The sequence below is a fragment of the Plectropomus leopardus genome, chromosome 9, assembly GCF_008729295.1.
Source record: "Plectropomus leopardus isolate mb chromosome 9, YSFRI_Pleo_2.0, whole genome shotgun sequence".
In the NCBI taxonomy this organism is placed as follows: Eukaryota; Metazoa; Chordata; class Actinopteri; order Perciformes; family Serranidae; genus Plectropomus; species Plectropomus leopardus.
This window is the reverse complement of record NC_056471.1, coordinates 19715134-19743095: the sequence shown is the minus strand read 5'-3', so window position 1 is coordinate 19743095 and position 27962 is coordinate 19715134. Positions and strand designations below refer to the sequence as shown.

Below are 27962 nucleotides of genomic sequence, written 5' to 3'. Positions count from 1 at the left end.
TCTTTCTGTAGGTTTTTCCTCATTATTCAATTCTGTCTTTTTTTTTTAACCCCTTTTCCAACCAACATGGAACTGGTTCCATTGTAGTTTCCGCACCTAATTTTAAGCCGTTTCAACTGTATCTGGATGGTTCAGTGTCAGAGTTAGCTAGCTGCTAATTGGCATTTGTTGTCCCTGTTCAAGTAAACAAACAAACAAATAAACAAACAAAAAACACAAATAAACAGAACAGTGCCCTACACTACCTAAAACAGGACAATACATAAAATCCCATGAACATTTCACTGCATAAAACAATACAATACATAAAAGTCCATCAGCACAAAATCAGTAAAACAGACTGTAAACAAAGCAAGCATTGGCGATTACAGTTTTGTGCAGATTTTAGACAAAATTTGCATTTGGGAAAGGCAAATGATAAAAACAAACTACAGATGGAAAGAGCAGTTATCTAAGACTCAAAGGACCAGGCTTACCACTCTGATCGACTATAAAACATTTTTACGAGGACTCCCAGGGATGAACCGCCAAGAAAGCATGCAAGACACAGTCGGAAATAGCAGACGTATAGCAGTACAAGTCACCACAATGGGTGGCTGAAAAAGATTTAAGATCATGTGGTCTCAAGTGACAGCAACATCCATAAGCAGCAATATGAGCAACTGGAGAAAAAACAGTGAAGGCAAAATTGATCCCAGGTGTAGAAGGGTGCAAGTCTGTGAACATTCATTTCAAAACAACCTAAACATTGCCCAATTCTGTCAGGAGTTTTGGGCTGAGCATATTTTTTGGGTGATTAACTTTTAGAGAGATACACATGGCATTAAATTTCCAGGATGTATATTTTATTTCACAGTGGAGGCTGCAGGATGTTATTGTGGCCCACGTCCACTACAATAGTCAGGGGAGTCATTTAAGGACTGCAATGTTTTTTTCTCTCAGAACCAACATCAAGTCAGGCTCAACCTCCCTATATGCACGCACAGCACAGTAACCCCAAACTGCAGAGATTATTGGCCAAAGTCAGCATTCCTCTGAGCGATTTCTAGTTTGCCGTATGCAAAAACCCATATAGAGCAGTTTTGCAGTTTTGCATACGTTTTGCAAACTGGAAAGCCCTATGTTAACTCCTCAGGGCAAATGTGGGGCAAAAACTTAACAGAACAAATGTGTGACACACCGGAACGTAAATTTCTGCTTGACTTTGTCTTTTGATGATCTGTAAGTGTTAAGGGTTCAAAATGTTTAAAGCTGCTGTAATCAATATTTTTATATCAACAATGGATCATATGACAATGAATGTGTAATTTTAAAAGGTTCGCATTTAGTGATAAACCAACAGAGAACTATAGCTCAACTCTGCAGGTCCCCTCAGCACTATGGACTCCAGCGTTTTGATTCACTCTTGTCATGAGCATAATTTCCGCCACAGCAGGCAGCTGTTGGTAGTGAAAAATCCCAAAAGCCTACTTTACGCTACCAGCTGCCCACCACTTAACAGTAGACAGGTTAAGTTGGTAACTAGCAGCTGGAAAAAGTTACGCATTTAGCAGCTAATAAGTCAGATATTTCCACTGAATACCCAGGAGAAGTGTGGGGTACAGGGTCAAGCATAAGGCTGCATTCACACCAAATCTGGCATTGTGGCAAAAACACCGGTCCTCCCAAGCGTTGAATGTGGGTAGTGGGGCTACACTGCTGTAATCACGTAACAAGTGAAACAGTCCCTTTCTGTTGTTAAATATTATCACAAGTAGAAATAAAGTATGTATTAACAGCTCGTGTGTACCGTCCTGCAAAGGAGAGCACTCGCTTTGTTTGTGTACATGTGCAGGTGTGTCTTTTGTGGCAGTAAAGATCAGCGTTGTGGCTGCATACAGTGAAACCGTATACCGTGGTATGAAAAGTGACAGCAGGTACAACAGCGTTTCTTTGGTATAAATAATGTAATGCTGCGTACTTTGACACCGTGAAACCATGATACTTCTTTGGGAAGGTTATCATACCCTAAAACTCATGCTGTTGAAACCAAGTGAAGATACAACAGTAGGCTAAAAATCATTCTATAGATCATGAACAAATGAGTTGCTGTGATGAAAAATTTGATCTATAGTTGGTCTCCAACCTTTAGTCCTTCACCAACCGGCGATTTAAGCGACGCTCCTGCACCGCCTCACAACCTCTGAGAGTAAGCACCACAACGCCTGATTTAGTGTGAAAGCAGCCTACTCAGAGTGGTTTTTAGCATTTCAAGATCAGTGGTGCAATATGGTGCAATTGTAATACTAAGGTGCTTATGGGAAGCCAAACGCCTTGGCTTATTAAGTAAAGTGGGTTAATCTGATCCAATGCAACTTGATCACTGATTTCCATCTCTATGGTATATTCTTTTTATGGTTGGTATTTTAGTTGAAATGGGTCACTTTACCAATATGCACTTCTCTATATACTGCTGGTATGTGCATAAATTCAGCTACTGTGTTTTGTTCCACACATTATTTAACTTTAAAGAGACTGGTATGGGTTGCATAAAAATTTCAGAGGAAAATGGTTACTAAGGACCATCTAGCAATGAATGATGGAATATAAAAGTATATAGGGGCAAACATAGATCAAGGTTTTTTTTCTTACAATGTCCCAAGGAAATCCTTGTGGTGACTTTCTGCAACATTTTTCTTTTTGAATAAAAACTGAAGGGCAACGTTAGACTAAGTAGTTTTATGTAACCAGTCGCTGCTGTATGCCACGAAATGTGTTACGAAATGCTTTTGCCAACAACAATGAAGTGTTTTTGTCAATGTTGCGCCTCAAGGTGAAACATTGAACACTTTTTAGGGAAAGTTACAGTGGGAGTTCATGAAGTTTCATAGAAGAATTCCCCCTCTCTTGTTCCATTTGGATAAATAAACTGTAGGAAGGCTAGAGTGCAGTCCCGCCCTTAACATATACAAAATTCGACTTTGTATTGTACTTTGTGTACCAGCAGATTCATAGTACAGAATGTTTAAATCAACTCTTACAACAAAGACGTGTTTGTACAGTGATAGCGCTCGTGTTTCACACTGAACTTAGAGTGTGTGTGTGTGTGTGTGTGTGTGTGTGTCTGTGTGTGTGTGTACGTGTGTGCAGGAAGGTAAAATCAGTCCATCCACCTGTTTATCAGCCCCTCTGCTCTCATTCCCAGTTAGCTGTTGGATCAGTGTGACCTACAGCCCAGACACCACGGTAGACATTAAAGCTACCTTTGCTCCCCGGGGTACTGGGCCCAGACATTTGTTTGTTTGCACTTCAGGGTACGCAGTGTCTCTGTTGGATCATTCTGGTTCGTTATGTTTTAACACTGGATGGATATTACACCACAGGCCGGATCTGTCCACTTTGATCCGCTTTTTGATCTGCTTAATCACGATGAGAAATCTTATAGAGTGTGTCTGATGTAAGTAAAGACACAATAATGAGCAGTGTTACATAAATCTTTATTTATAGCAAATCACATCATTGGCGGAGGGTCGCAGAGAGAAAGAGGGAGACATTTCAAAGAAAACCTAGTGGATACAAAGGGTTATAGTTTTTCAAAGCTCCTGCAAACACGACAATTCAATGACTTCACGGTATTCATGTTGTCTGAGACATGAAATGCCGACAAGATAATGAGAAAACAAGACTCAACAGCTTTACATTTGACTGATGCCTCCATTGAGTGCTCAGGTGACACATTGTTTATATAGTGACTTCCATTTGGAAACACAAGGATAAGTTATAAATTAGATTTTCTGTTTTCCCATCTTTTTTTCTATAACAACCTCTAGTTCCTTTCCTCAAGTGGGGTGATATAAACTGCAGTTGTTTGACTATGTAACAGCTGCTGCGAGGCAAACTCTCCAGCTGTATGATGATGTAGGAACTGTAGTAACTGTTAAAAGATCACCTATGACAAAATGAGTCCGTGAATTGTTTTCATGCAGGAAAAGACAAACATTCATCCTCGTTATTTTTACTCCCTGTCAGATTTATTGCATCCTGTATACCTAATACATATTAATTTACAGCTCACTTTTCATGTTACATGGACTTTGGTCCTTGTTTGGTGTGCAAACAGGTCAAGATAGTCTTTTCTGTAGTTACAACATTCAGGGTTTCTCCATGTTTCTGACAATGAATTATCTCATCTCTACTTCCTCTCCAGCCTGGGTCGGAGCCCTTGCCATGGGCATGATCTTCTTCTGTTCGCCAGTGGTCAGCATGTTCACAGACCACTTCGGCTGTAGGAAGACGGCTGTCAGTGGAGCGACGCTGGCTTTTATAGGGCTGCTCAGTACATCCTTTGCAAAGTAAGCTGCTGTACATTTATCATTTAAAACATCCCTTGCCTCAGCCCCAGACTGTGCTTCTGAGGTGTTGCTATTACATGTTTTCCACAGAGTAAAGTATTTGTTTTTCTGAAAGATAAATAACCTGCTATGTTTGAAAAGCCCCAAAGTGAATCTAACAACACTTAAAGCTTTCCCAAAGGAATTCCCAAAGTCTGTAATAATCCAGGCTGTTCTCATCCACTCTCCATACTAATACATGTAAAAAGTAATGCACTATATTAGCATGAAACTCCCAAAATCATTAGCCAGGAGGCTATGACCCTGTGACCTATGTGCTACAGGGTGTTGGGAGCAAACAGGTCCCCAGGAAGCCTGCAGGGCTTTGAAGCTGATTTCCGTAGTGGCCAAAAGTAGAATTACAACTTCTGAGCCCATCACATGATGCCATTGGGCTCAAAAAGACTTTTTCCTATAGATGGTATGAAAGAGATGTCTGTAAATCAGTGTTTACATTATTTGAGCGTCACAACCCACTGCAAAATGACTCGCTTTTCTTTAACAATTTGATCTATTTCATCTGATAACATTCAGAAAATCTAGAAGAGCTACACTATTTAATTGCTTTATCCCCATTCAAGTTTGCAGAGTGCTAAACCGAAAGTAGCCGGCTTGGCCGGGAGGAAGTCGGGGTGGTGGTTGGGTCAAAGAATCGCAGGACTTAAACTCAGTAGTATGCCTTTTGCGTCACTTGTGAAACCAAAAGTCAACACAGAGTTATTTTAAGTTATGTACGTACGCAACGTCACATCACACCATGCCACATTAAGTTCATCATAATACATACATCATAATGTGATGACGCACAACCATGAGTCATTTTCTCAAACAAACCTAACCTAACCAGTAGGGGCGCTAGTTCATAAGATATCATATGAACCATTGTACAAAGATATGTTAAATAAACTTGTTAAAAAAAGATCAACTATCTTGTCTCTCATCATTGACAATTATAGCTCAAAATGAACATTTTTAAACTTTGGTTGATGTTGTTAAACAAAGCAAAGACATTTCAGGTGACAATCTTTGTTTGGAATAGGGGACAGAGTCACAGCTGTCTTTTTTGATTCTGGAAATACTTAAAGAAAAGCAGTAAATTGACCTTTGTTGTTTGTCAAACATAAACTGAGTTGCTTAGTTTATGTTATTAGGTACAAAATGGGACTAAACTTGTCCCACTGCAGCTGAAGTATGAGGAGCCTTAGGCATGCAACCTGCATACAGTTTGTGTTAGGAATACTGAAACTGAACATTTTCAGCATTGTCATGACAATAAGAAAATTTCAGTGCCACACCCATAATATGAAACTGCTTAATTCAGTCTGAGTGGCACAGGCTCACTCATAATAGTCATGCAATTAGTCACACTTAGCATCTGAGGTGCCTTTAATAAATTAATGTTGTATATTTACACATTATTTGGGAACCATTGGCCAAGTTTTGCACTAGTTTAACACTCACAGAAGCTGCACACAGTGAGAGAGAAAACAAAGGCTACTGAGATACAAGGAAAACAAAGTTAGATTCCAACCCAACAGATGTTAGGGAAGATGTCTCAACTCAGTCCACACTTTAGATGTTTTATTACTGACAAAGATCTGATATCAGCGGCCAGAATTACAGTTCTTACACTCGTTGTTTAACTGTGAGCCTTGTACTAAATGATTCTTATCGTCTTTTTATTGCTCGTTTGGATAATATAGTCAAGTCAATATTATTTCTATAGCCCAGTGTTACAAATCACAAATCTGCATCAAAGGCAAACCCTTTTCCTTTGAGCCTCAGTTTATACAATAATTAATGCTACAATAAACATATGGTCAAGTAATAACCACAACTCCTCTTTTTTTCTTTTGTATTGCAGCTCCTTGGGCCTTCGCTATTTCACATATGGCATACTGTTTGGCTGTGGCTCCTCTTTTGCCTTCCAGCCCTCGTTGGTTATCCTTGGCCACTACTTCCGCCAGCGTCTGGGCCTGGCCAACGGCGTGGTGACAGCTGGTGCCAGCCTCTTCTCAATGGGCCTCCCAGTTTTTCTCCAAAAGGTGGTGGGACCTCTAGGCCTCAGCAGGACCTTCCAGATCCTCAGCCTCTTCATGCTGGTCCAGGCCCTCCTGGCGTTACTGTTCAAACCTTTACTGCCTGCTGGAGGAGGCATGGGGCCCCCTGGCATGGGTCCTGGTCCTGCCAAACCCCAAACCCAGCCAGGGGCCACTGTTCAGGGGGGGAGTAAGTGGAGCAGGGTCCTGGGTGGGGTCAGGAAGTACTTCAACCTACGTGTGTTTCACATCGTCACATACCGAGTGTGGGCGTTTGGAGTCGCCACAGCTGTACTGGGCTACTTTGTGCCGTATATCCATCTGGTAAGAACAAGAATAACTTATGATGTACATTTTGTGCTTCCTTCTGCCTTGAATTAAGGTATTTAAACTCAAGACTGAGTTGACTAAATTCAGCTTTGTTACATTCTGTTTAAATTGAAGAGATGTTGCTGGGAAATTGTTCTAATGATTTTGCATCAGTGACAGCCGCGGCTGAAGGCATTATGTTTTAAGGGTTGTCCGTCCATCCAGTCCATTCTGATGAACAAGATACTTCAAGATGGCTTAAGGGAATTTCTTTAGATTTGGTACAAGCGTTCACTTTGACTCATGGATGAACTGATTAAAATGTGGTGTTTAAAGGTCAAGTTCACTGTGACCTTGTGTCCTTCTCATTCTCGTGGACGCAGTATCTCAAGATGGCCTTTGGAAAATTTCCTCAAATTGGCACAAATGTCCATTTGGATTCAAAAATGTACTAATTTAAATTTGGTGGTTAAAGGTCACTTTGACCTCACAAAACATGGTTTTGGCCATAACTGATATCCTATTTATGACAGAATTTCACACAAATAGTATATAATACTATGTGATGATATTTCATATCCAAAAGGTCAAAGATCAACTTCAAAGGTGCTAATTGTATAAATCTTATGTGCTGCTGGGTTAAAGATGGTTTTCACTGACATGAGTAAAAACTATAAATACTTGTTTACTCAGCAGTCGTCGATTCATCTCAGTTGTGCTGAAACATGATCTAACATGGAATACATACTGTAACTTTCTCGCATATTTTTGGTATGTGACTGTGAAAATATAGGAATCCTGACCTCTTTATTGATATTATAGTTATGCAAACAGCATTACGGAGTTGATTAGTCTGAGTTGTGTAATCACATATCTGGCATGTATTGAAACTGCTTCATTTTAAATCATATTTGCATGAAGCAATTTTGTCACTGGTCTTAAGCTGACTGGCGACAAAAGAGCTTCAGACTTTAAAAAAAAAAACAGATCAGCTAATAAGTTCATTTTTGCCTCATTTCCACTGCATAGTTGGGCTCAGAATGACTCAACTTTTGGGTGCTAGATCTTTAGTTTTCCAATGCAGATAGTATCCCCTCATTGTAGGGAAGATTTTCAGTTGATTGCCGTAGTGAATGCCATGACATCATCTTTGACACAACGCTTAGTGAATCTTTTCAACGGCTTTCATCAGTAACCAAACAGAGTAATGTTTGCTTTAAGAATGTCAGTTGTGCAGAGTAGTGAACATAGTGTACGCTGTAGTTCTGCAGGCTGCAACTTTTAAAATCTGGGTCAAGTAAATAAAAAGATTATGGCCACTATAGACAGTAGCTTAGGTGTTTAAAAATGGAGGGTTTGTGCAGGATGACCCATGTCGTGCAAGTATATATACCCTCAGAGCAATCAGTGGTCTGCAGAGTTTTAACCATAGAAACAGAAAGAGTTGAAAGGACATTGAACTGTTTGCCATGGTCATCTGACTGAGGGAGATTTTTTTTTTTTTACTATTAACACATGTCAGTGGGGACATTGAGTGTCATGAGACTGAAAGCAGGTGGACCTAAATGCAAGAGGCAACAGACAACTAGATCTCAAACAGATAGCTTTTGGTTTCAGGAGCAGAAAAACAGCAAACAGAAAGTCACACAACCATGATCCAACAGAGAGTGAACTGAAAACCAGGACTTAAATACAAACTCCAATGACGAGGGAATGAAGTGCAGGTGCAGAAAAGCGGCGGAGAAGCCCAGGTGAGGAGAATAAGGTGATGAGGCAGAGGAGAAGGCAGGGAGCTGAATGACTGGGAGACACTGAGGAGCAGATAAGGACTGATGAGGCTGACGCAGGGCAGGTGTGCAGATGAGCAAAGGAGGGAGAGGCAGCACAGGAGCATAGTAATTAAAAAACACAGCAAACTGTACCCAAAAACCAAGAAATAACAATTCTTCTTAATAATAAACCAACCAAGTGAAAACAAAGACAGCCTAATGAATGAAGTCAACTTAAATGAGTCTTAAACAAACACTTAGTTCAGTCTTCACAAAAGTGTGAAGGAATTAGGACTCTGATTGTGACAGTAAAGTGTGTCAAACTCACAATTTTTTTCTGGTTTGGCCTATTTTTACATGTATTTTCTTTACTGAACGGAAAACAGAACACCAATCCAAGTTCCTCTCACTTACCGAACTAACAAACACACTTCATTCACACTCAACAAAAAACAAAATAAAACTCTTCAGTGACGTTTTACAGAGTTCCCACGTTCATGAAACTCCTGGATAGTAAAGTACTGTTTTTTAGGCCTGGAAATGCTTTGGAGTGAAGTTTTGAAAAAGTTTTAATATTCATTGTTATGGCTTTTGTTAATTATGTCCATAAAATTCCCAAAACATGTTGAATATCACACAAAATATGTTGTATTTAAAATCTGTGCTGTGTGACCATGGATTGAAATTTCTTCATTCTTTCCATTACAAAAATGTCATGAATATCTAAGATAACACTGACATTATTTTTTGATTGCAAAAGGGATGAGTTATTCTGATTTCTGTTGGAATTTAATAACATCATGATGAAAAAAAGAAGTTGGATCTCTCCCAAGTCAAAGCACAGTAATTTTGCTTATAGTATATTTGAAAAATCTTCACGTGACCTATTACCGACTTTGGTGTGAGATAGCCAGAAAGTGAAGGATGAGGGTGAAGGATGAGGATGAAGTGTAAAGCTGCAGCGTGGAGCTGTGAAGTTGATCTCCCTCCATCCAGATGTCGGATGTTCCAGCTCCGGCCTCCCTCTGTCAGACCTGTTGTTTCAGGCCGAGGCCCAGATGTAAACACAGCCCCGGTCTTTGTATTGGCTCGACCACCTCAGGAAACCTCTCCTGTATGGCCTCTCTGTATCCCTAAACATGCCTATCCTATGGCCATTGATGAATGTAGAGCCCTTCAAAGCAGAGCAAATATTTCGCAAGTTCAGGAAAGACTTCAGAGGGCGGTTTAATGTTTTGGATCAGATTTGGGTGGTCAGGGCTGAGGGGAGTGGGAGGGTCTGACCTATATGCGTTGGGTCTTCCTGTCCTGTTCCAAAGGTCTGTGGATGATGACATTTTGTTGTTGTTAGGCCTTGGCTTTGGTGTTATGGATGGACATACCTCCACTCCATCGAATGCACACCCATGTGCAGAGTTCATTGACATCTTTAGCGTGAAGCATGAGAATATGGTAAAGTTCACCTGCTGGTTGTGTGATATCTTTGTTAACTCATTATTGGAAGCCTCTCAAGTGAGTTTCTTTGCAGCACAATCATATCTAATCACCAAACACACAGCCAAAGCTCACACAGCATTATGTCTTTTTCTCTCTATATCTCAGATGAACTTTGTGAAGGAGCAGTTCAAAGGGACCCAGAAGGAATGGGTGCTCCTGGTCTGCATAGGAGCTTCATCTGGGGTGGGACGCCTCACTTTTGGCAAGATCGGAGACCACATTCCTGGTCTTAAAAAGATCTACATGCAGGTGAGGAAATGCCTGAAGACATGAAATGTAGGCACTTCATTTTTTCTTTTAAACTCATGTAATAAAAAATGCTATGTGGGCGTGGAGCATTGAGTCGAGATTAAATGTGGCTTGATTTGTAAAGAGACCTGTTATGCTTTTCCATATTTTGTGTCTTATGTAGGGTGTTACAATGAATAATGTTCATTTTAAATGTGTCAAAAGTTTCAAATAATGAATGGACCTGCACTTGTACAGTGCTTTTCGAGTCATTCAACTACTCAATCATGTTAACATTATGAGTCACATTCACCTATTCACATGCACATTCACACACTGGTTGCCATGGCTACTGTACAAGGTGCCACCTGCTCCTCAGTTTTTAGGCATTCATACCACTGGCGCTAATTTAGGTTCAACATTGGGAGTGGGGTGGTTAAGTTTGATAGAAGATCATCACGCTATTAGTACATTAGTTTCAGTCTAATTGTGTCATACCTTAAAAAATATGTATATGAGCTTTATTACATCAAGTGGAAAATGTGCATATTTATGTAAATCCTCCTGTATTCATGTAAAAATGTCCTTAGACCAGCAGCGGGTGTGCTCCGATGTGCCTGTACCACCTTACTCTCAAGCTGGCACACCCAGCCAAATCCTAAGAAATATGAGTTAACAGCAAATTTAAAAATCTTAATATATTTTATTATTTTGTCACAGACATTACTCTTCAGTTAACACGCTGCACAATTGAGCGCTTGTTTTTTTACTGTTAACGGGCTCAAAACAAGCAACAGGGTAACTATGCTCTCGGGCTGATTGAACAGTTGATCCATTCTTTCATCTGGAAAGGAGCTGACAGAGGTTTCGGGTTATAATAAATTATTTTTTTTCTTTTCGACCAAGCCCCACTGCCTCACACTGTGATGCACTGGTATGTAGCCTGTGTTAGATTACAGTAGTTAAATAAATGATGTTCTATAGAGACAGCCTCGTTCATAGATGTAGAGTCCAACACTTCTATCTTAAAATGACTGCAAATCTAAAAATCAAGGTACTATTGAATATAAATATGTGTGTGTGTGTGTATGTATTTATATATATATATATATATTTTTAACTTGTTAATTCCTGACAATAACTGAGTTCAGGATATCATCCAAACTACACCCATACTGAAAATCAATCATTTTCACTGTATCAGAGTTTGTTCAACTGTAAGATATCCGCTGGTTTTACTGGTCAAGCCCACCCAACATCAAATTGTGCTGTGTGTGGCCCTCCGAACTAAAATGAGTATGACACCCCTGGTGTAGAATATGACACTCCCACTGAAAATGATTATTTAGTGTCACTAGTTTGAACATTACACATTTTGCTTTGCTATCAGAGTGATTCAGTGTGCGTCTTTACAGGCTCATAGGCTGCAGGTAAACATGACGCAGATTCTAATTCGCACACATTTACAGTACCAGAATAAAAAGCTTTCATGTTGCCGAAAGAATTATTCGTCTAGATAATAGCAGCTGGGATGATTCAGTCCTGAGGAAATGGAAGCACAGCAGTTCAAAGCAGGTGTGAGAGTAGAATACAAACAGGATTTGACATATCTTTCCCATCTATAAGTAGCTCCTGCTGAATGCAAACACACAGCTGATCCATGGGATGTGTTGTCCAGAACCACCACACCCCCATCTGCATGTTGTTTATAAGCAGAGGGGCACTGACACGGATGCGACACGCGTGCTAAAAATGTGCAGATATAAAAACACAAAACATATGTTTCAATTGCTGCTAGTGGATAATAAGATTGTGCTGCGATAATGTTTTCCACTGAAAAAGAAAATCTGCAGCAAATTCACTGCCATTTCTCTTCTGCTATTATAAAAGATAAACACACTGGAGTCTTTTATAGATGGGAATGTTTGTTCTTTCTCTTATCCAGGGCTTAACGACTTTAAGGTAACACTTTTCAGTACATTGCTGAGGCACAGAACCCTCCTTCAGCGATCACAGTATTAAACTCATGAACTCTCTGAGCTCAGTGTAATGCAACAGTATAAGCTGACTGTTTAGATTTGAACAAACAGACAGGCAGCCTCTGCTAGCTGCAAACAAAAACACAAAGAACAGACCTTAATTCCTTGCTCAGCCTATAGAACAGATGGTGTTAGGGAGCTGTTTGGAAATTCCTCAGATTTATATTGCTTTATCATAGCTATAATCTCCACAAAGCTTATTATTTCAGCTAATCGTGCTCAAAGGGAACAAAAGCAACATACTAGATCAAAACGTAACAAATTTACTGGAAAATGGCATTTAACTATTTTGTAATAATAAAGTCAGTTTCAGCTCTCAGTTTTCAACATTAGGATTCCCCTCTGTTACTATCATCAGTGCTTCTGTAAATACTAGAGAGAAAAAAAATAAATAAATTAAATAAATAATAAAAAAAAAACTTCTCCCAGTTATATTTCCTTCAGTGTTCATTGTTCAGGAGGTTTTTATCAGGAGACGAATCATCTGCAGAGGACTCTTCCTCTCCAAAACAAACAAACCAGGTGATTTAAATCAGTAAAAACAGTGAATAAAGCAGTTTCGTGTCACAAATCAGTGTTTTTTCCAACGCTTTTTGGCTCATTGCAGATGAGCCGCTAGCCCAGCACCTGCCGATGTGTTCGGACCTTTTTTCTCTGAAAACTTACAATCTAGACTTTCATGAGCTTTTTACCAGTAGACAAATTATCTGTAGAGATCTTTTCCTCTCCAAAACAAAGAGACCAGGTGATTTAAACTGGTAAAAACACTGCATAAAGCAGTTTCACATTAAAAAAATCTCTTTTTCTGGCACTATTGCTGCTGAGGGGCTGCAAAAACGTAAGTAGCTTTTTGGAGAGACAAAGATAGGTTTGTTCGTTCGTTGGCGGTGAAACCTAACGGACGCCAAGGATGGGGACTTCCCTATGTAGATGTAAACAGCTCATTCTAAGGTAGTAAAAACAAAAAAATATATATATTTTTTAGAGGATTACACGCTAAATAAAACATTCTTATTATATTCTGTTCTATTTCTGTCAATATATGCCCCGAAACCCTACAAAGTGGACCAAAACTTGTTTTATTTTAGTGCAGTACTTAAGGTACATTCATACAGGTGCCGTAATTCCAGTTATACAAGTGCAATAAATATTATTATTGTAGTGCAGTTTTGCAGTACGTTTATGTATTTTTCTTGTTTTTTTGGAACCTGTTTTGTCCGTTTTGCTGAAGTTGTTTTCGTATTGTTTTCCTGTGTCTTTTTTTTTTTTTTTACATTGTTCTGTAAAGCGCTCCTGGTTTCATTGTATTCTGTACAATAACAATTAAGGCTTTCTTTTCTATTTTCAATGTGTCTGTTTCAGGTGGCGTCCTTCTTGGCTCTGGGCCTGATGTCTATACTAATTCCTCAGTGCTCGGTGTTCGAGGGTCTGGTGGCGGTGTGCGTGTTCCTGGGGCTGTGTGACGGCTGCTTCCTCACCATGATGGCCCCCATAGCGTTTGAGCTGGTCGGGCCCATGCAGGCCTCGCAGGCCATAGGATACATTCTCGGCCTTATGTCTCTTCCCATGACTGCGGGTCCACCCATTGCTGGTGAGAAGCAAAAAAAAGCGCTGAAGATGTTGGCAGTAACAGTGCACAACAAGCTGATTGATAGAGTAAAACTGTATGTAGGGAGTAAGGGGAGAGAGAGACAAATGTAGGGCAGGATAGACTGTACAGAGGATTGTATTTAGTGTTGAGAGGTTTTGGGCATGTGGCCAACTGTTGGCTGTCTCTAGGGATTTGTCTTCAGGGGAAAAAAGTACATACAGGGTCAGATCTCAGAACTCAACTCCCCTTATGTCTCCTCTTCCTCCTTCCTCTCCTCTTCTCTCCAGCTCTCTAACAACACGAGTGTATAGAGGAGAACTGAGGGCAGACCACTCATTTGATGACTCAGGCATCCTCCTGCTCTCTCTTGCCAACCTCTCTCAGATCTCACACAAACCTGAGCAGCTTTTACTATAAAACACTTCCTTTTGTGGCTGCTGCTCTGCATACCATATGTTTTTATTCATGGTTTCAGATGTTTGTCCAAATTTAATTTCTCAAGCTCAAAACAAAACAACCCAGTTTCACTTTTTAAGAATATCCAAGTTTCTTGATAAGGAAACCATGAGGACATTAGCTGCATAAATAGTTCAGTACCACTATGATTACACCTACATAAGCAGGTACAGTGGGATAAATAAAAGATCAAAAGGTAATCTTCTAAAAGCTCAGACTAAACTAATTAGGGTCGTCCTTAATCACAGTCCAAGAATGCAGATTAGCCCCGAGCGGGAACCTCCGAGGCTGGAAAATAAAGCCAATGTGGAACTGCAAAAAAAAAAAAAAAAAAAATCTGCAGATAATAAATTAAAAAAATGACAGTCGACAAACCAATGGATGATGTTATGGTAGCTGCATCCATAATTATACAGTCTATGATTAGCTCAAACCAATCAAAGAGAGTTTAGGTGGCTCCCTGTTGAAGGTAGAACAAAGGTAGAAAAGTATGTAAGCGGTTTATTTGAATAGATAATATTGATGCTGAATTGACCAGACTGCTGTCAACATATGGTGCCTTTTATCTTGTGTTTCTAGAATTAAATTAGAGTGTTTTTATGGACACCTAACTCTTGAAAATGGGGATCTTGCAGGATCACTATTTTCAGATCTTTGCAGATCTTGTAGTGTATGACTGAAAAGTCACATTGTTGTCAGATGTGAGAGGGTTTTAGACTTTAGTCTTTTCAATGTCTTCCAGTGCAGTGGTTCCTAACTGGTCCAGCAATGGGGTCCAGATTTCTCCTTAGTCATTAGTTCAAGGTCAATACATAAGAAAAATTACCACATTTTCAATTTTATTTGGGCTTAAAACACAAAGAAAAAAACATATTGTAAGAATAGAACAATAGAACAGAAATGGCAAATAAAAATAAAAGCACTGTGCTGGAAATTCACTGTACCCCATAATAAACTGTATTGCTTTTTTGTAAACTTTAGTTTTACAGTTTGTTCGTTTTTGGTAACATACAGAGGAAACATTAAGGCTGGAAGGAGTTTTGTGCTGAGAAAAAAATGCAATTACTTTGCCCCCCACTTGTAGTTCTCTACAGCCAATTTTATGCCTGAAAAATCTCTACTTTTGTCAGTGACTATCACCCCATCCATTGCATGTGGAGATAAACCATCCAAATGATTGCATTTTTTGTCTTTGTACACAATGACCTACATTCAGACACAAAGTACAGCACAGTGGCATAAATTTTCCTCTTGACTGAACACAGATGCAGATGTTATGGTTATAGGTTAAGCATAACATGTAACATGTACATGATGCATGCTATTTAAATGTGTAATATAGATTTTCTATTTATTTGTTACATTTTGTTTAGTATAAAAAAGCCATGCATTTACCCTGCACCCAAAACAAAGGCAGCTCTGCTCCTCAGAAGTCTGAATGTGATTACCACCGTGCTGTTCTGTACAGTCTGTACAGTTCATGAGCAAGAATGCATATGGTACAGTCAACAATGTGAGCGCACACGCCTCCTACTGCTCCCACGTCACAAGCTCGGCGGTAGATTAAACATGTAGTGCAGTGTGTTAAACTCGTTGACCTTGCTTTCTCACTGTCGGTACAGCTTGTTTGCCTGTGCTCGCGTGCAGATAAATATAGAATGTGGACATACGACCTGCAGACCGGGTGAGGTTTTAGTGCTGTGTTTCAACACAATGAGACAATCCCCCTGTTAGCCTCCACTGTTGAAATATGTTACAGAATTACTGTGGACATATCTTGTTTTGTCCTTTGACCTTTTTGAACCTGCTTTAGTGCATTAATGAGGCAAAACAATGGTGAGCCAAATCTAAGGATATGTCAGTATATTCAGCGCTGATGATGTCATGGTGTACTGACATGCCCACCTTTACACCTACTGCAGCAAAGTGAGACATAAAACCTCAACTGGTCAGAAAAATCAAGATTTGTAGCTGCTGTTATGTCACTCTTTTTAAATAAATAGCTCACCATCTTGCTGAAAGCTGGTAATTTTTTTCCCCAACTTTTTGACTCACCGGCCAAGGTGACTGGTAGATAAAAAAAATCCACTGGCAAAGTTTTTTTTTTCCAACTGACCCAAATAATACATTGCACTTTTGTGCCACATATGCTTTAGTTTCAGTAAATTGAATCAAGATAATAGGCTAAGATATTGACCATTGGCTAATACAAGCCTAAATACAACTCAATAAGTTGTTTCCGCCAAATTTCATGAAAGGAGACTCACAGCATGGCTATTTTGGTACAAACATTTACCTGTTTGTGAGGTGGATAACCTTCCGAGATTTTCTAGCCAAACAGAAAATCTACCTACATTTGGTCAAGTGTTAATTTCAGATTATGAATGCGAGCTGCTGCACAAATGCAGCACTTCTTTCGCTAAAATCACAAATAGATCTTTTTCAATGCAGACATTTTGACGTTTTATAGCTTAACTTAATAACATTAATAATAGTTGCATTCCTCGTAGGCGAGGGCTTAGTATCTTTTTTCAGACTATCAGCTAAGCTAGGCTAATTGCTTCATAGCTCAGGTTGTGTTTCAAAGATTTAAGACATGAAAAATTAACTCTGTCCCTCTGCCTCCACTGCACAGGTCTGCTACGCGATCACTTTGGAAACTACACGGTGGCCTTCTCCCTGGCCGGGGTGCCTCTTATGGTGGGGGGCGTGGTGCTGTTCTTTGTGCCCCTGATACACCGCAGGCTCCAGGCAGCGGCGTCACCAGAGGAGACGTCCACAACTGCCCACATGCTGCCCACAGCCTCACCAGCGGGGGAGCCCAAGAGCTGCTCCAATGGAGACATCCTGCCGGGCTACACTGACGTGGAGACACACATTTGAGTCGCACCGTACAAAGGTTACATACATTTACATCGTGTTTGTACACCGGAAAGTCTAATGCACACATATTTTCTTATATTGTACTCTCCTTTTGCTTTTCTTTCTCCCAGGGATTCAGCCCACCAGCACCTTTTCTCATGCTTAGATTTCCCTCCTCTCAACCATGGACTTCCTGTCGGCTGACCTGTAACCCTCTCACCCTCCTGGACTCTCATGGGCTGTTTGTTATTTTCACGTGGAGAGAAATCGAAAAGGGCGCTCTGGCTGCAAGCCACAGAGAGGACGAGAAGAAGGCACATCAGCGTAGGATGATGATGGGAATATATGAGGGGGAAAGCACAACACAGTCTCAACTATGATTGTTTAATCAGTGGGGACTCTGTAGTAACACGTACCTCCAAGAGGAAAGAAATGAAGAGATTTTAACCGACAGTGGTTTCTGATTTCACTGCATTTATTCAGCTACTTTTGCTTTTTGAAGCTCTAAAAATACTTTGCTTTGTTTCTAGATTCCATATAAACACATGGTTAAGAGGCATATAAAATAAGAATTAGGGAAGGGATACATTCACACTTTCTTTGAGTAGTACCTCATGCATCTGATTTTTTTCTTAACATAATGCATTTATTTGTGTAGATGAATAACAATCTCATTTTGAGTTTATTCAACTCTGCTGTTTCTGCTGGGACAGCTACAAGAGAAGCATCGCTTGTAAATGTCACAGAAGTTATCAGCGATCAGACACAATCACCTCAACTCAACAGCACACTGTACTCACATCCAGGGTCCAAAATACTTCAGCAACATGACTTCAACTGCTTTACCGGCTTGCCTGCATGGCAGACAGATGTGTGATTGTGGCAGCTGGTGATTCCCACTGATTCATGTCACAAACCCCCTTGGATTTTTTTTCACTGTTTGAATTTAGGTCAGTGACTTTGCTGCTTGTGGCAGGTTGAAGGGATACTTTATCCCTGATATGACCATTTGTTTATCATTTATTCACACAGTTGTATGTTGAATTTGTAAGGAAAAATTCTCGATGAACTGAAGTCAAAGGGGTCGGCATTTAACAAGAGCAAAACCACATCAACATCCCTTCACAAACTCTTACACAACTTGTGCAGTATAATGTCATTTGTCCAGTCACATGCTCAGAGCATCCCGAACAGACAGAAGTTGTGTGAGATTTTGTGTTGATACAGTTTTGCTGTTGTGAAACGAGGTTGCCTTTGACTTAATTTTTCTCAAATTTCTTATTCTTCGTTAATCATGGATGCATCTGAGAAAAAATTCACAAAATTCTTTCTGAATTCAGTGTAACACAGGGTGAGTAACTGATATATAAATATTCATTTTGGAAGTCGAAGTATTCCTTTAACATATGCATTCAGTAGTGGTGAGCTGTGAGAGCTGTGTATCTGCTGCCTGATATTAATGTAACTTTACAGTTGGTACAAGGTCTTCTCATGAGTCTGTACAGCCTTAACTCTGTTTTTTTTCAATCATCACTCTACAGTTATTATTGGCCTTTTAAAGTTTCAGCAGGGTGCTAGACAAATCTACATAAACTGTTTGTTACGGCTTTGACAGTAGTTTTTTGCAGTGTGCACGCTGAGTTGGAATCATGCAGTCCTAATGGGAGATTAACAGCTGTTGGTAGCATAGGTTTTCATCAATTTCAGACTTGGATCATTTTGTTTAGAACCTTTCCTCTGTGTGAAAGTTTGGCACTTGTGCATCTGCATTTATGACAGTAGAGGCAGTTACGACATTGCAATCAGTTTATGAGAGGGGACTACTGAGATCGAAGCTGCCAAATGGCCCGAGACCTCATCAGGCCATCTCACAGATAATCCACTCAATTTGCTGCTTTAGTTTAGCTCCGTGTCCTGAGGGCATCACTCACTGTGTTGGCAGTAACGAAACAAATCGATATAGTCCGTGACGAGGACAGTTTGCAGTTATTATTTTTGGTAAACATTTGGACCACTTACCTCTGCACTCTTAGATTACAAGTTCTTTTGAACTTTAATGAACAGATGTAAAATAGAGCTGCAATAATCGACTGTTCAAGTTACACTCTGGTTATGCGCATAACTGAATAGCACAGAGGGGAATTGGTACACACAGTCAGGAAGGAAATGTTCCTTTTTGTCAATCCCCCTCTTTGCTGTCACTGCCATTATTAGGTTGGTGTCTGTGTTACAACTGTTTAGAACCTGAAAGCTACACAAACCTCACTGCTGAGTGTAGCTTTTTTGGTAATGTTACAAACAAGTCTGAATAGGAAACATACATCTATACCTCAGTAATCAAACAATCCTCAGCAATCCAGTTGAACAAGTTCTTCATTACTTTAATTTCACTCTTCTGTGTCGTGGTTTTGTTGTTGGAATCATGTCTCAGAGCTGCAAAGCTGCCAAACGCCTGTTTTCAATCACCGTTGCTTCCTTGGAAACCTCATTAGCGTCTGTTAAGGAACCACAAAACTGTGGCAATGTCAAACTTCCATTCCCTATAATCTTACAGTTGGTGCATAATCCATGTAGACATTTACCCTTCATCATTATTTTGCCTTCAAATCCATTTGCTCCTTTGTTCTTGATCTACACCATTCCTGCTCTCTCACCTCTCCCTCCATGTTTAGTGGTTTCTCTGTTCTAAAGCCTCATTTCTCTCTCTATGTTTGAAGAAACGCATTTATATAAATGTCTAATATCTCCAACTAAAGAAGATAGAGACACTAAACTATAATAAGTGGAGACCCATGTGATGGTGAAAGCATGTTTGAGAGTAAAAAACATCGGCTTCTAGTTTGGCTGAGGAAGTGTTACATTTTGTTGGCAGTGCAAACAGTTGTTGGCACTTTTCGCAGCTGTTGCTAGCAGACAGAAACAAAATGTAGTGGTAATTAAACAGTACCTGGCTGCCTGAATTGTTCTCAAACAAGCCATGTAAGCTAACCAGCATCATAAATTGTTATTACAGTCGGAGTTTCATCTGCCTCCAATCAAAATCACATTAACCTGAACATATAGCTCCTGCACAGTAATCTGACTAAAAAAACTGAGACCAATTCAATCTAAAAAAAATAACAAGGCACTTTATTTTAAAGTATTTTTCTAAAGGGCTTTATGTGACCGAATCAATATTCTCCTACCCACTGACGTTTTTAAAAAGGTTGCAGGAGATGCTTTTTATAAAAATGCATGAAAAATCAGTAAGCCAAAGCTTTAATTCCACAGCATCCACTCACAATGTAAATATGACATTTTTAAAGAGGTAAAATAAAAGAGGCAACATTTGATAAATAACTGTTACTGTGCCGAGTATTAGTTACAAGTTGCACTAGTTTATTGCTGTCAAACTAGAGGCCTGTGTCCTGCAATCGGGTAAATGAATGAGTGAATGAAAAAAACCACAGAGGGCCTCCCCTCTGGCGGCCACATTGGAGGACCTCAGCTTTTCGGTTAACAAAGGCTGCAAAGGCTGATTGTGTGTCTATGCACAAAACGTATCCGTCTAAACAACATTAACTAGAATGGTTTTGTTTTTGTGTTATTTTTGACTGTGAAATCCATCCATTTTTCTTTGTGTTAAATGTATCACCTTTTTAGCTAGCAGCTCAATGTGTTTTTAAAGAGGAGATGAGGACTAGAAAAAAACTTTTGAGGCACAGCAGTAACTTCAAATCTCAATCCATTCGCCAGAGTAAATGTCGACATTGTACATTTCTGCAAACCAAGGATATGTAGCATTTGTACGTTACAGTGTTGAAACTTTATGAGGGTTTCCAACATATTCATTTATTTGGGGTGGCCTGCTATTATTAAAACATCTATGGCCACAAATAGATTCTCTATTTTTAGAGCTGGGCTTTTTATTAGGAGCACTATTGAAATATATATGCAATTCAGTTTGGCATTGCAGTACAATCTCGTAGTGTAGAGTGTATTCTGGGCACAGATGGAGCAGCAGAAAGTCAGGCGCACTGAAAGTGACACTTCACCGTTTATTCTGTTGGGTCTAAAATATTGCTCATCTCATTCATCGACCTGATCGGATCAGGTCTGATAGGATCAACAAATCAGTTACAAGCTGTTGCTGAGGAAGAAAATAACTCATGGAGAGCTCCACCTGCACTGTTCTTGGACCTGCAAAAACCTCTGAATTTAGAAAGGGGACACAGAATGATACAAAGGGACACACATGCATATCAGCCACTGCCACACATACACCCTGTGTTTGTGTGTGGGAAACACTCATTACAGTTCTTTATGTATTAACAACACTTTAGTAAACGTGTGTTTATTTTAAGGCACAAAAACCTCTTGGTTATGGTTAGGATCATTGTCTGGCCTAATATACCCGGTTTTGGTAGCACAATCCCCACCAAAAATCATCTGTTGGTTTTGAACAGTGGTCTGCTGCTGTCTTGCTTCGATGCCACGTCCTCCACTATCCCTTTCTCTTAATGATAACAAAGTCAGCTCACATACTTTTTTTTTCAGAATTAAGTCACTTTAAAAACATTGATAGGATGCGTGTGAAACGTACGAATGTAACGTGTCAATGGTTTGCAGAAACTTAAAATGTCAATGTTTTTTTTTTTTTTTTTTTTTCGGCGATTGGGTTGTAAATCTGCCTTACAGTTACTGAACCAGCTGTGATCCACCAACACCAGATTTGATCAGAGTTGCTAAATTTAAGAATGTATAGTGCATTTTTCAGATCTTATCATGACTTTTTACTCAGTATTGTTCTGTGTTTTTTTTTTTTCATTGTTAATCCTGGATATTTTCTTAACAGCCTCCTCACTTGAGTCAGACACCCAGTTTCTGGTCAGAACCAGCTGAGTGTTTCTTTGTTTTTTCTCAGTAGATTCATGTAAAGAAATCTGACATGTATCAACATATGTACTTTATATACTTTGTAATGGTTTTTAATTAACCATAAACTGTTTTATTGTTTTTAAAAATTGATTTTTATGTGTTGGCGTTTGTAGTGATACACTTCAATGACTACTGGAAACTGTTGAGTTGGTTTATGTGCTCAGATTTGATATGAAATGTAGAAGTGAAGGAGCTGAATGAATGAAGAATGATACAGTACGTCTGGATGGTTGCACAGTGTCTGTGGAACCAGTGTTGGGCCTGCCAAAGTCTATTTGTCTATGCAGCATCGCTGGGCTCGCGGTCCACTCCCTGTGACCGCTTCACTTTACTGAAGTTAAACTCGAAACGATGAATGTTTACTTGGATTCCAAGTTTGCATTTGTCTGCTGTAGCCTGCAGTAGTTTCAGGACCAGTTAAAAGTAAAGTAAAGCCCCTTATCTAAAATATATACTACTAACGACACTACTTACTGTTTTTGAAGAATTTTTGTATAATTAGCATGTTTTCAAGCTGTTGTTGGACTTAAAGCTGTTTTCCCTGACATTCAAAATGATAAAAACTTAAGGGGACAGTTCAACCGAAAATCAAAGAACATATTTTTCTTTTTACCTTTAGTACTATTAATCATTCTAGATAGTGTGATTTGCTGAGTGTTGGAGATATCTGCCGTTGAGATGTCTGCCTTCTCTCCAATAGAATGGAAATAGATGGCACTCGGCTTGTTGTACTCAAAACGTCAAAAATATACATTGAAAAACTCAATGTCTTTTTCCAGAAATGATGACCCACTTACTTAAGGCAATCCAGAGATCTTGTTTGTGGTTTCTTGTTGGAACTATTGTTTTTATAAACCAAACTGTACCGTATCACAGACGGAAGAAAGGCTGTCCTGAATACCAATTTTGGGGTGATAGTTTGGATAGTGTTGCAACTAAAATACCATGAAAATACGCCACTTTGTGAGCATGCATGCAGTAACATTAGCCATAATAGCTACAAAAAAATTGAAAAAAAGTAAAGCTGTTTTTTCAATTTTCAGGTGATTTTCTAAGCTGTTTGCCGATTTTTGTTTGACCTGTGGCAAAACTGGCACTTGACTTTTTGCAGGTCATCTTTGTAAATTTTTAAACTATTTCAGACACTTGAATTTTTTTTAACATCTTGCGAGTGAATCTGTAAGCCCTTCACAAGTAGCCAAACTGTCAAAGTCACAAAATTGCACCTATCACAAAGTTTAAATGTCCTTGTCTTAGAATAACCACTCAGAGTTGTGATGGACTTTATTTCTTAATTTATGGGCAATGTGGGATTTTTGATGTAATGGTATAGAAAAATAGGGCATTCAAATATGGGTTTGGACATTGAATACCATTGCAATGATTGAAGCGCTGAAGCATCCAGGTCAATCCTTGAAGCATCTACTCATGGATGCAAGATGTAAACAATAATGGCCTCCTCTTAGGCTTAGCTGTAGTGTCAGCATGCTCACGGCTGGCAGGTGAAGTTTTGTGAAAGAAATTAGTTACATTAAACTGCCCACAGCAAGGTCTGTGGATTATCTTGAGCAACTGGGTCATGATTTCTGGAAAGAGACAATGCTGTTGAGTTTTTCAAATTTACTTTTTTGGCGCTTTGAGCACCACAAGCCAAGTGCCATCTAGTTCCATTATATTGGAGAGAATGCAGAAATCTCTACTTTAAAAATCTCCAGCACGTGGAAACTGACACCAAAAAATAATTAGATTGATAAAAAACACTACAGTTAAGAGGACATTTTTATATTTTTAATTTGGGGTGACCTGTCCCTTTAATATTTCTCTTGTGTTTTGTTCTTTTCCTCTGGTGCTTGCCTGTGGTGTACAGTCTGCACGTCAGAGCAACAGAGAGGCACATTCAGGCACTATTTGGTCTTTTGTTTGGTAAATTCTCACAAGATGAAAATGTGTTGTATGTACTTATTTGATCAGTTTGTCACGTTATCCAACTCCAACTATCGGCCATCTAACCAGTCTCACCTCATTAGACTCTGACCGGACATGACGTCAACCCAAACTACAACGATATTGAGCCTTGTTATTTGACTCCAACGTGCCATGTCTCTGCTCCTCTGACCTCACACTCTGCTTGCTGTTTAACTGCTGTGCTTTCAGCCTAAAACTGTGCAAACAATATGTGGAACAGTATAGCTTAAGGTCAAGGAATTTATCATGAGCCATGATTTACAAAACACACCATTAACTGCCATGGACCACCTCCAGCACCATCATTTAAAAAAAAAAAATGTGAAGGAAATCTCACCTAAATACCGTCTTTATGTGCTCCATATGTTCTGTGTTGTTCGTGCATATTTTTCACAGCTATAAATAATCCAACTTTTTCTTGTGGTGTATATTGCTGTACGGTGCCAACACTTGGCCCAGGCCTTCCCACAGCCTTACATGTTGAAATATTTGTAATATTTCACTGCAGAGCTCTGCTAAACTTTCCTTCTCTGAACCTCTCTAAGGTTGCTGCAGTTAAACCTCTATTGCCTCTCTTCACTTCTTAAAGCTGTCCTCTGTCCTCCCTGCACAAGCTATACCTTTTTATACAAATACATATTTGTTTTAGTCATTTTACAAAATGTTCTAACAAGGCCAGTGACGCCACAAGATCTGAAATTAAGTCATGCTGCTAGAAAAATTAATGTAATTTTTTGTGTTTTTATTTCTTTTTGTTGAAGTAATTTTGAATCTGTATCAAAAGAGGCACATTTTTTTCTATTAAACCAACAATAAAGATGTAATATGAAAACAACCCATGCTGTCCCTGCCAGTCACTCTTTTGTTGGCTGTGTGCTTTCAGTCCTCAACTGCTCCACTTCCACGTCACACGCTGCAGGCAATCACGCTGGAGATTAACCCCAGACCCCCTTGAATGCTCGAAGACGTAAACACTCTGCTGCTGTTTCGGGACACACTGAATGTGTCTTCAATCGTTCGGTCTGCCCGTTATCACCACAGCAACGCAGTTGAGTTCATTCAGGCACTGAGTCCTCCCTTGACTCTCCCGTTCCCCTATTTAACCTCGGTATCTCACAGCCAGGCAGCCAATCATGCTGACTCTTAAAGATCACGCTTTGCTGAATCAGTTCCAGGCAGCAGAGCTTTTTATTTACATACAGGGATCTGTTGTTTGACATGTCACAAGACTGAGAATACGTCACTTGTTGAGCCTAGCGTTGAGCCTGGGGCCATCGTTTCTCTTTTTGAGAAATAAGCATTAATAGAAAGACGAAAAATCTTTAACTGGGGCTCAAATGTAACAAATAACCATGTTATTTTATGAAATGCTGCCTTACTTCCTCTATTAAACCATGATACAGCTCTTTTACCAATCTAGCATGATTCTTTTTTCAACAAGGGTTCATTTATATGATCAGAAAGCTGCTTGTATTTTAAAGAAAGATTCTGCAGATCACTGCAACAAACAAGGTTTCATGCATGTTGCTTTGGAAACACTGGTGGGATTTTTTTTATTTTAGTTCATTTTTAAAAGCATAAAATTGTACATTTTCAACTTCTTAAGATGGATGTTTCTGCAGCATAATTCTCAAACTTCTGTGTGGATCAGTTTTGTTTTATTCTAAGATAATTCAGGATAATGAGCCTTTGGTGATTAATTCTTTTTTTATCAGACTACTTGATGAAAAAGTAGTCAGTTTTTCAGTCACGCTTGCACAGGTACCATACTGGGAGTGAAAACTCTACATGAATGAAATCATGTTAAATGTCACAACCCAGCTTACAGGCCCTGTCTAAGAGAAGGAAATGCATACTGGTGGAAAGGTCAGTCGGCAGATCATTCGTGTAGTGTGTGAAAGTGCATAAAATAAGTGCAACCAAACCAAACAAAATAAAACATGTGGTGCAGTCAGGAGAGCCAGGAGTGGAGTGAGAGGAGCGAAAAGTGTGGCTCCTATATGCAGTCTGGGTGGACTGACCAGGTGCATCCAGTTGCACTAATTCACTCTCAGCTTGCCAGGACCTGACGAGAGACGCAAAACACCTGCAGCAGCTTGGAGCACGACACAAACATATAGGCTGTGACAGAACCAGAAGGCCGTCACATAAAGCTGAGTGCAGCATAGCTCAAGGCTGAAAGAGTGACAGCTGCATACTGTCTCTCCCTCATGTCGGGATGAATGAGTTTAAACGATGCAGACTGTACACATGCAGCCATTTTACTGTATATTTGTGAATACACATGCTGGCAAGTGGACCTTTTTGACAGCAGACTCTTTGACTTGTTGTAGTAGGAAAAGCACAGGTGAAGCTGACAGCATTTATGATGGCTCAGATGCATTAAGAGTCTTTGTAAGCTCTTGCAGTGAGCCAGCATTAATGTTATTGAACAAACCTGTCCTTTCCCTACTATGACATGTCAAAATGTCTGTTGTGAAAAAGACCTAGATTTCTCCATCCAGTAAAACGCACACCAGGACACCAGTGTTTCGATGCAAAAACTAATGTAACACTGTGTGTTCTCCATTAGGGGGCCCTGCTCCCTCATTTCTGTGAGTGAATGTATTTTCAGACAATTTTAATAACTTCAGTATATTCCAAAGATTTGATTTGTCATTCAAAAATTTTACTTTAATTTTACTAAAAATCCAAACTAGTTACATTTTATGATCAAATAAAATATTGTTATAGCTTATTTTTTTAAATCTTTTTTTTTTGTTATATTATTTTTTATTTCTTTAATTTTCTGAAATTATATGCTGTATAAATAGTAATACTGGAGTTACAAATCATAGGACAAAGACAAAGAACAGAGGATAAATAAGAAAAAGAAAGAAATGTTAAAAAATACAAATGATTAATTGATTAATTGTTGCCTGATATTGAGCTCATAGGGTGTAATTTAACTGGTTATATAAATATCATTACAAAGTATATAATTTACTGATAAATGTAAGTCAAAAGATACATTTTATCAACAAAGGACATGACAACAGGTGCCAAAAATACACACATATTCATCTGCAAACAGGCAACTCAATCTGTGTGTATCATTCATATTTACAAAATCTAAATTTCTGCATGTATTATCTTTTAGTATTTGGCTTAGGAAGGTAAGGAATCAATAACAGCTATTCTGAAACTTTAACCACAAAGTTAGAAATACATTTACGAAGAATGCTGGTTCTGTTTATTAGTAACTAAAAATCAACCCAATATGACTCTCTCTGAACTAAAAATCACTCACATTTTAAAATATAACTACATGCGTCATGTTGGTGATAGAAAATATGACTCTTTTGGAGAAGTTAAGGGCATAGGTTTAATGTTTGGTTTGAAGTCAAGTGAAACATAGAATGTGTTTCCTAGCAAATGGTGAATAGTGGTTGTGTTGCTATGCACATGCTAACCATTTTTGGACATTTTCCTCCTGCGAATTGTGAGAAATGGCAATATCTGTTGTTGTAATCAGAGAAACATTGCTTCCTCTGCTGCATACTATAGTTCCAGTGTATTGCACAGTATGTAGACACACATGGTGTCACTTTTAACGGTGTCACCATCAAAAAGAAAAGGTGAAAATCAGGTCTACTTCTGGTTTGTGTTACTTACAGCCCAGGCCTCTGGTTCCTCAAGGGTCTTAGGACCAAAACAGGAAGTGAAAACTGTGGTCATTTTTTCACTGTTTTCTTTCCTGCCCTCTTCATGGCACTTCCTCACAGAGAAACAGATTCCTTTAAGCTGCTCTTACATGTTAGCGGGTTGTGTCAAAGGAAAATGTGGCAATCATTCACTGAGGTCCAGAGAGACTGAATGCACAGATCATTCATTTCTCATGTCTGGAAATTTTTAGGTCTTACGCAGTTTCATTGTGGGTC

General features: G+C 39.3%; 1 protein-coding gene across 1 annotated transcript in view; it reads left to right on the top strand.

The window, feature by feature from the left end:
* Window positions 1-23648, top strand: part of slc16a2 (solute carrier family 16 member 2) — a 34269-nt gene extending 10621 nt beyond the window's left edge. Inside the window, exons 2-7 of the mRNA XM_042493169.1 lie at window positions 4187-4331; window positions 6235-6733; window positions 10090-10233; window positions 13614-13842; window positions 16934-17197; window positions 17292-23648. Coding sequence (XP_042349103.1) covers window positions 4187-4331; window positions 6235-6733; window positions 10090-10233; window positions 13614-13842; window positions 16934-17181 — 1265 coding nt within the window. The 3' untranslated portion in view covers window positions 17182-17197; window positions 17292-23648. The remainder of the gene's footprint in view (window positions 1-4186; window positions 4332-6234; window positions 6734-10089; window positions 10234-13613; window positions 13843-16933; window positions 17198-17291) is intronic.
* The last annotated feature ends 4314 nt before the right edge of the window (window positions 23649-27962 follow it).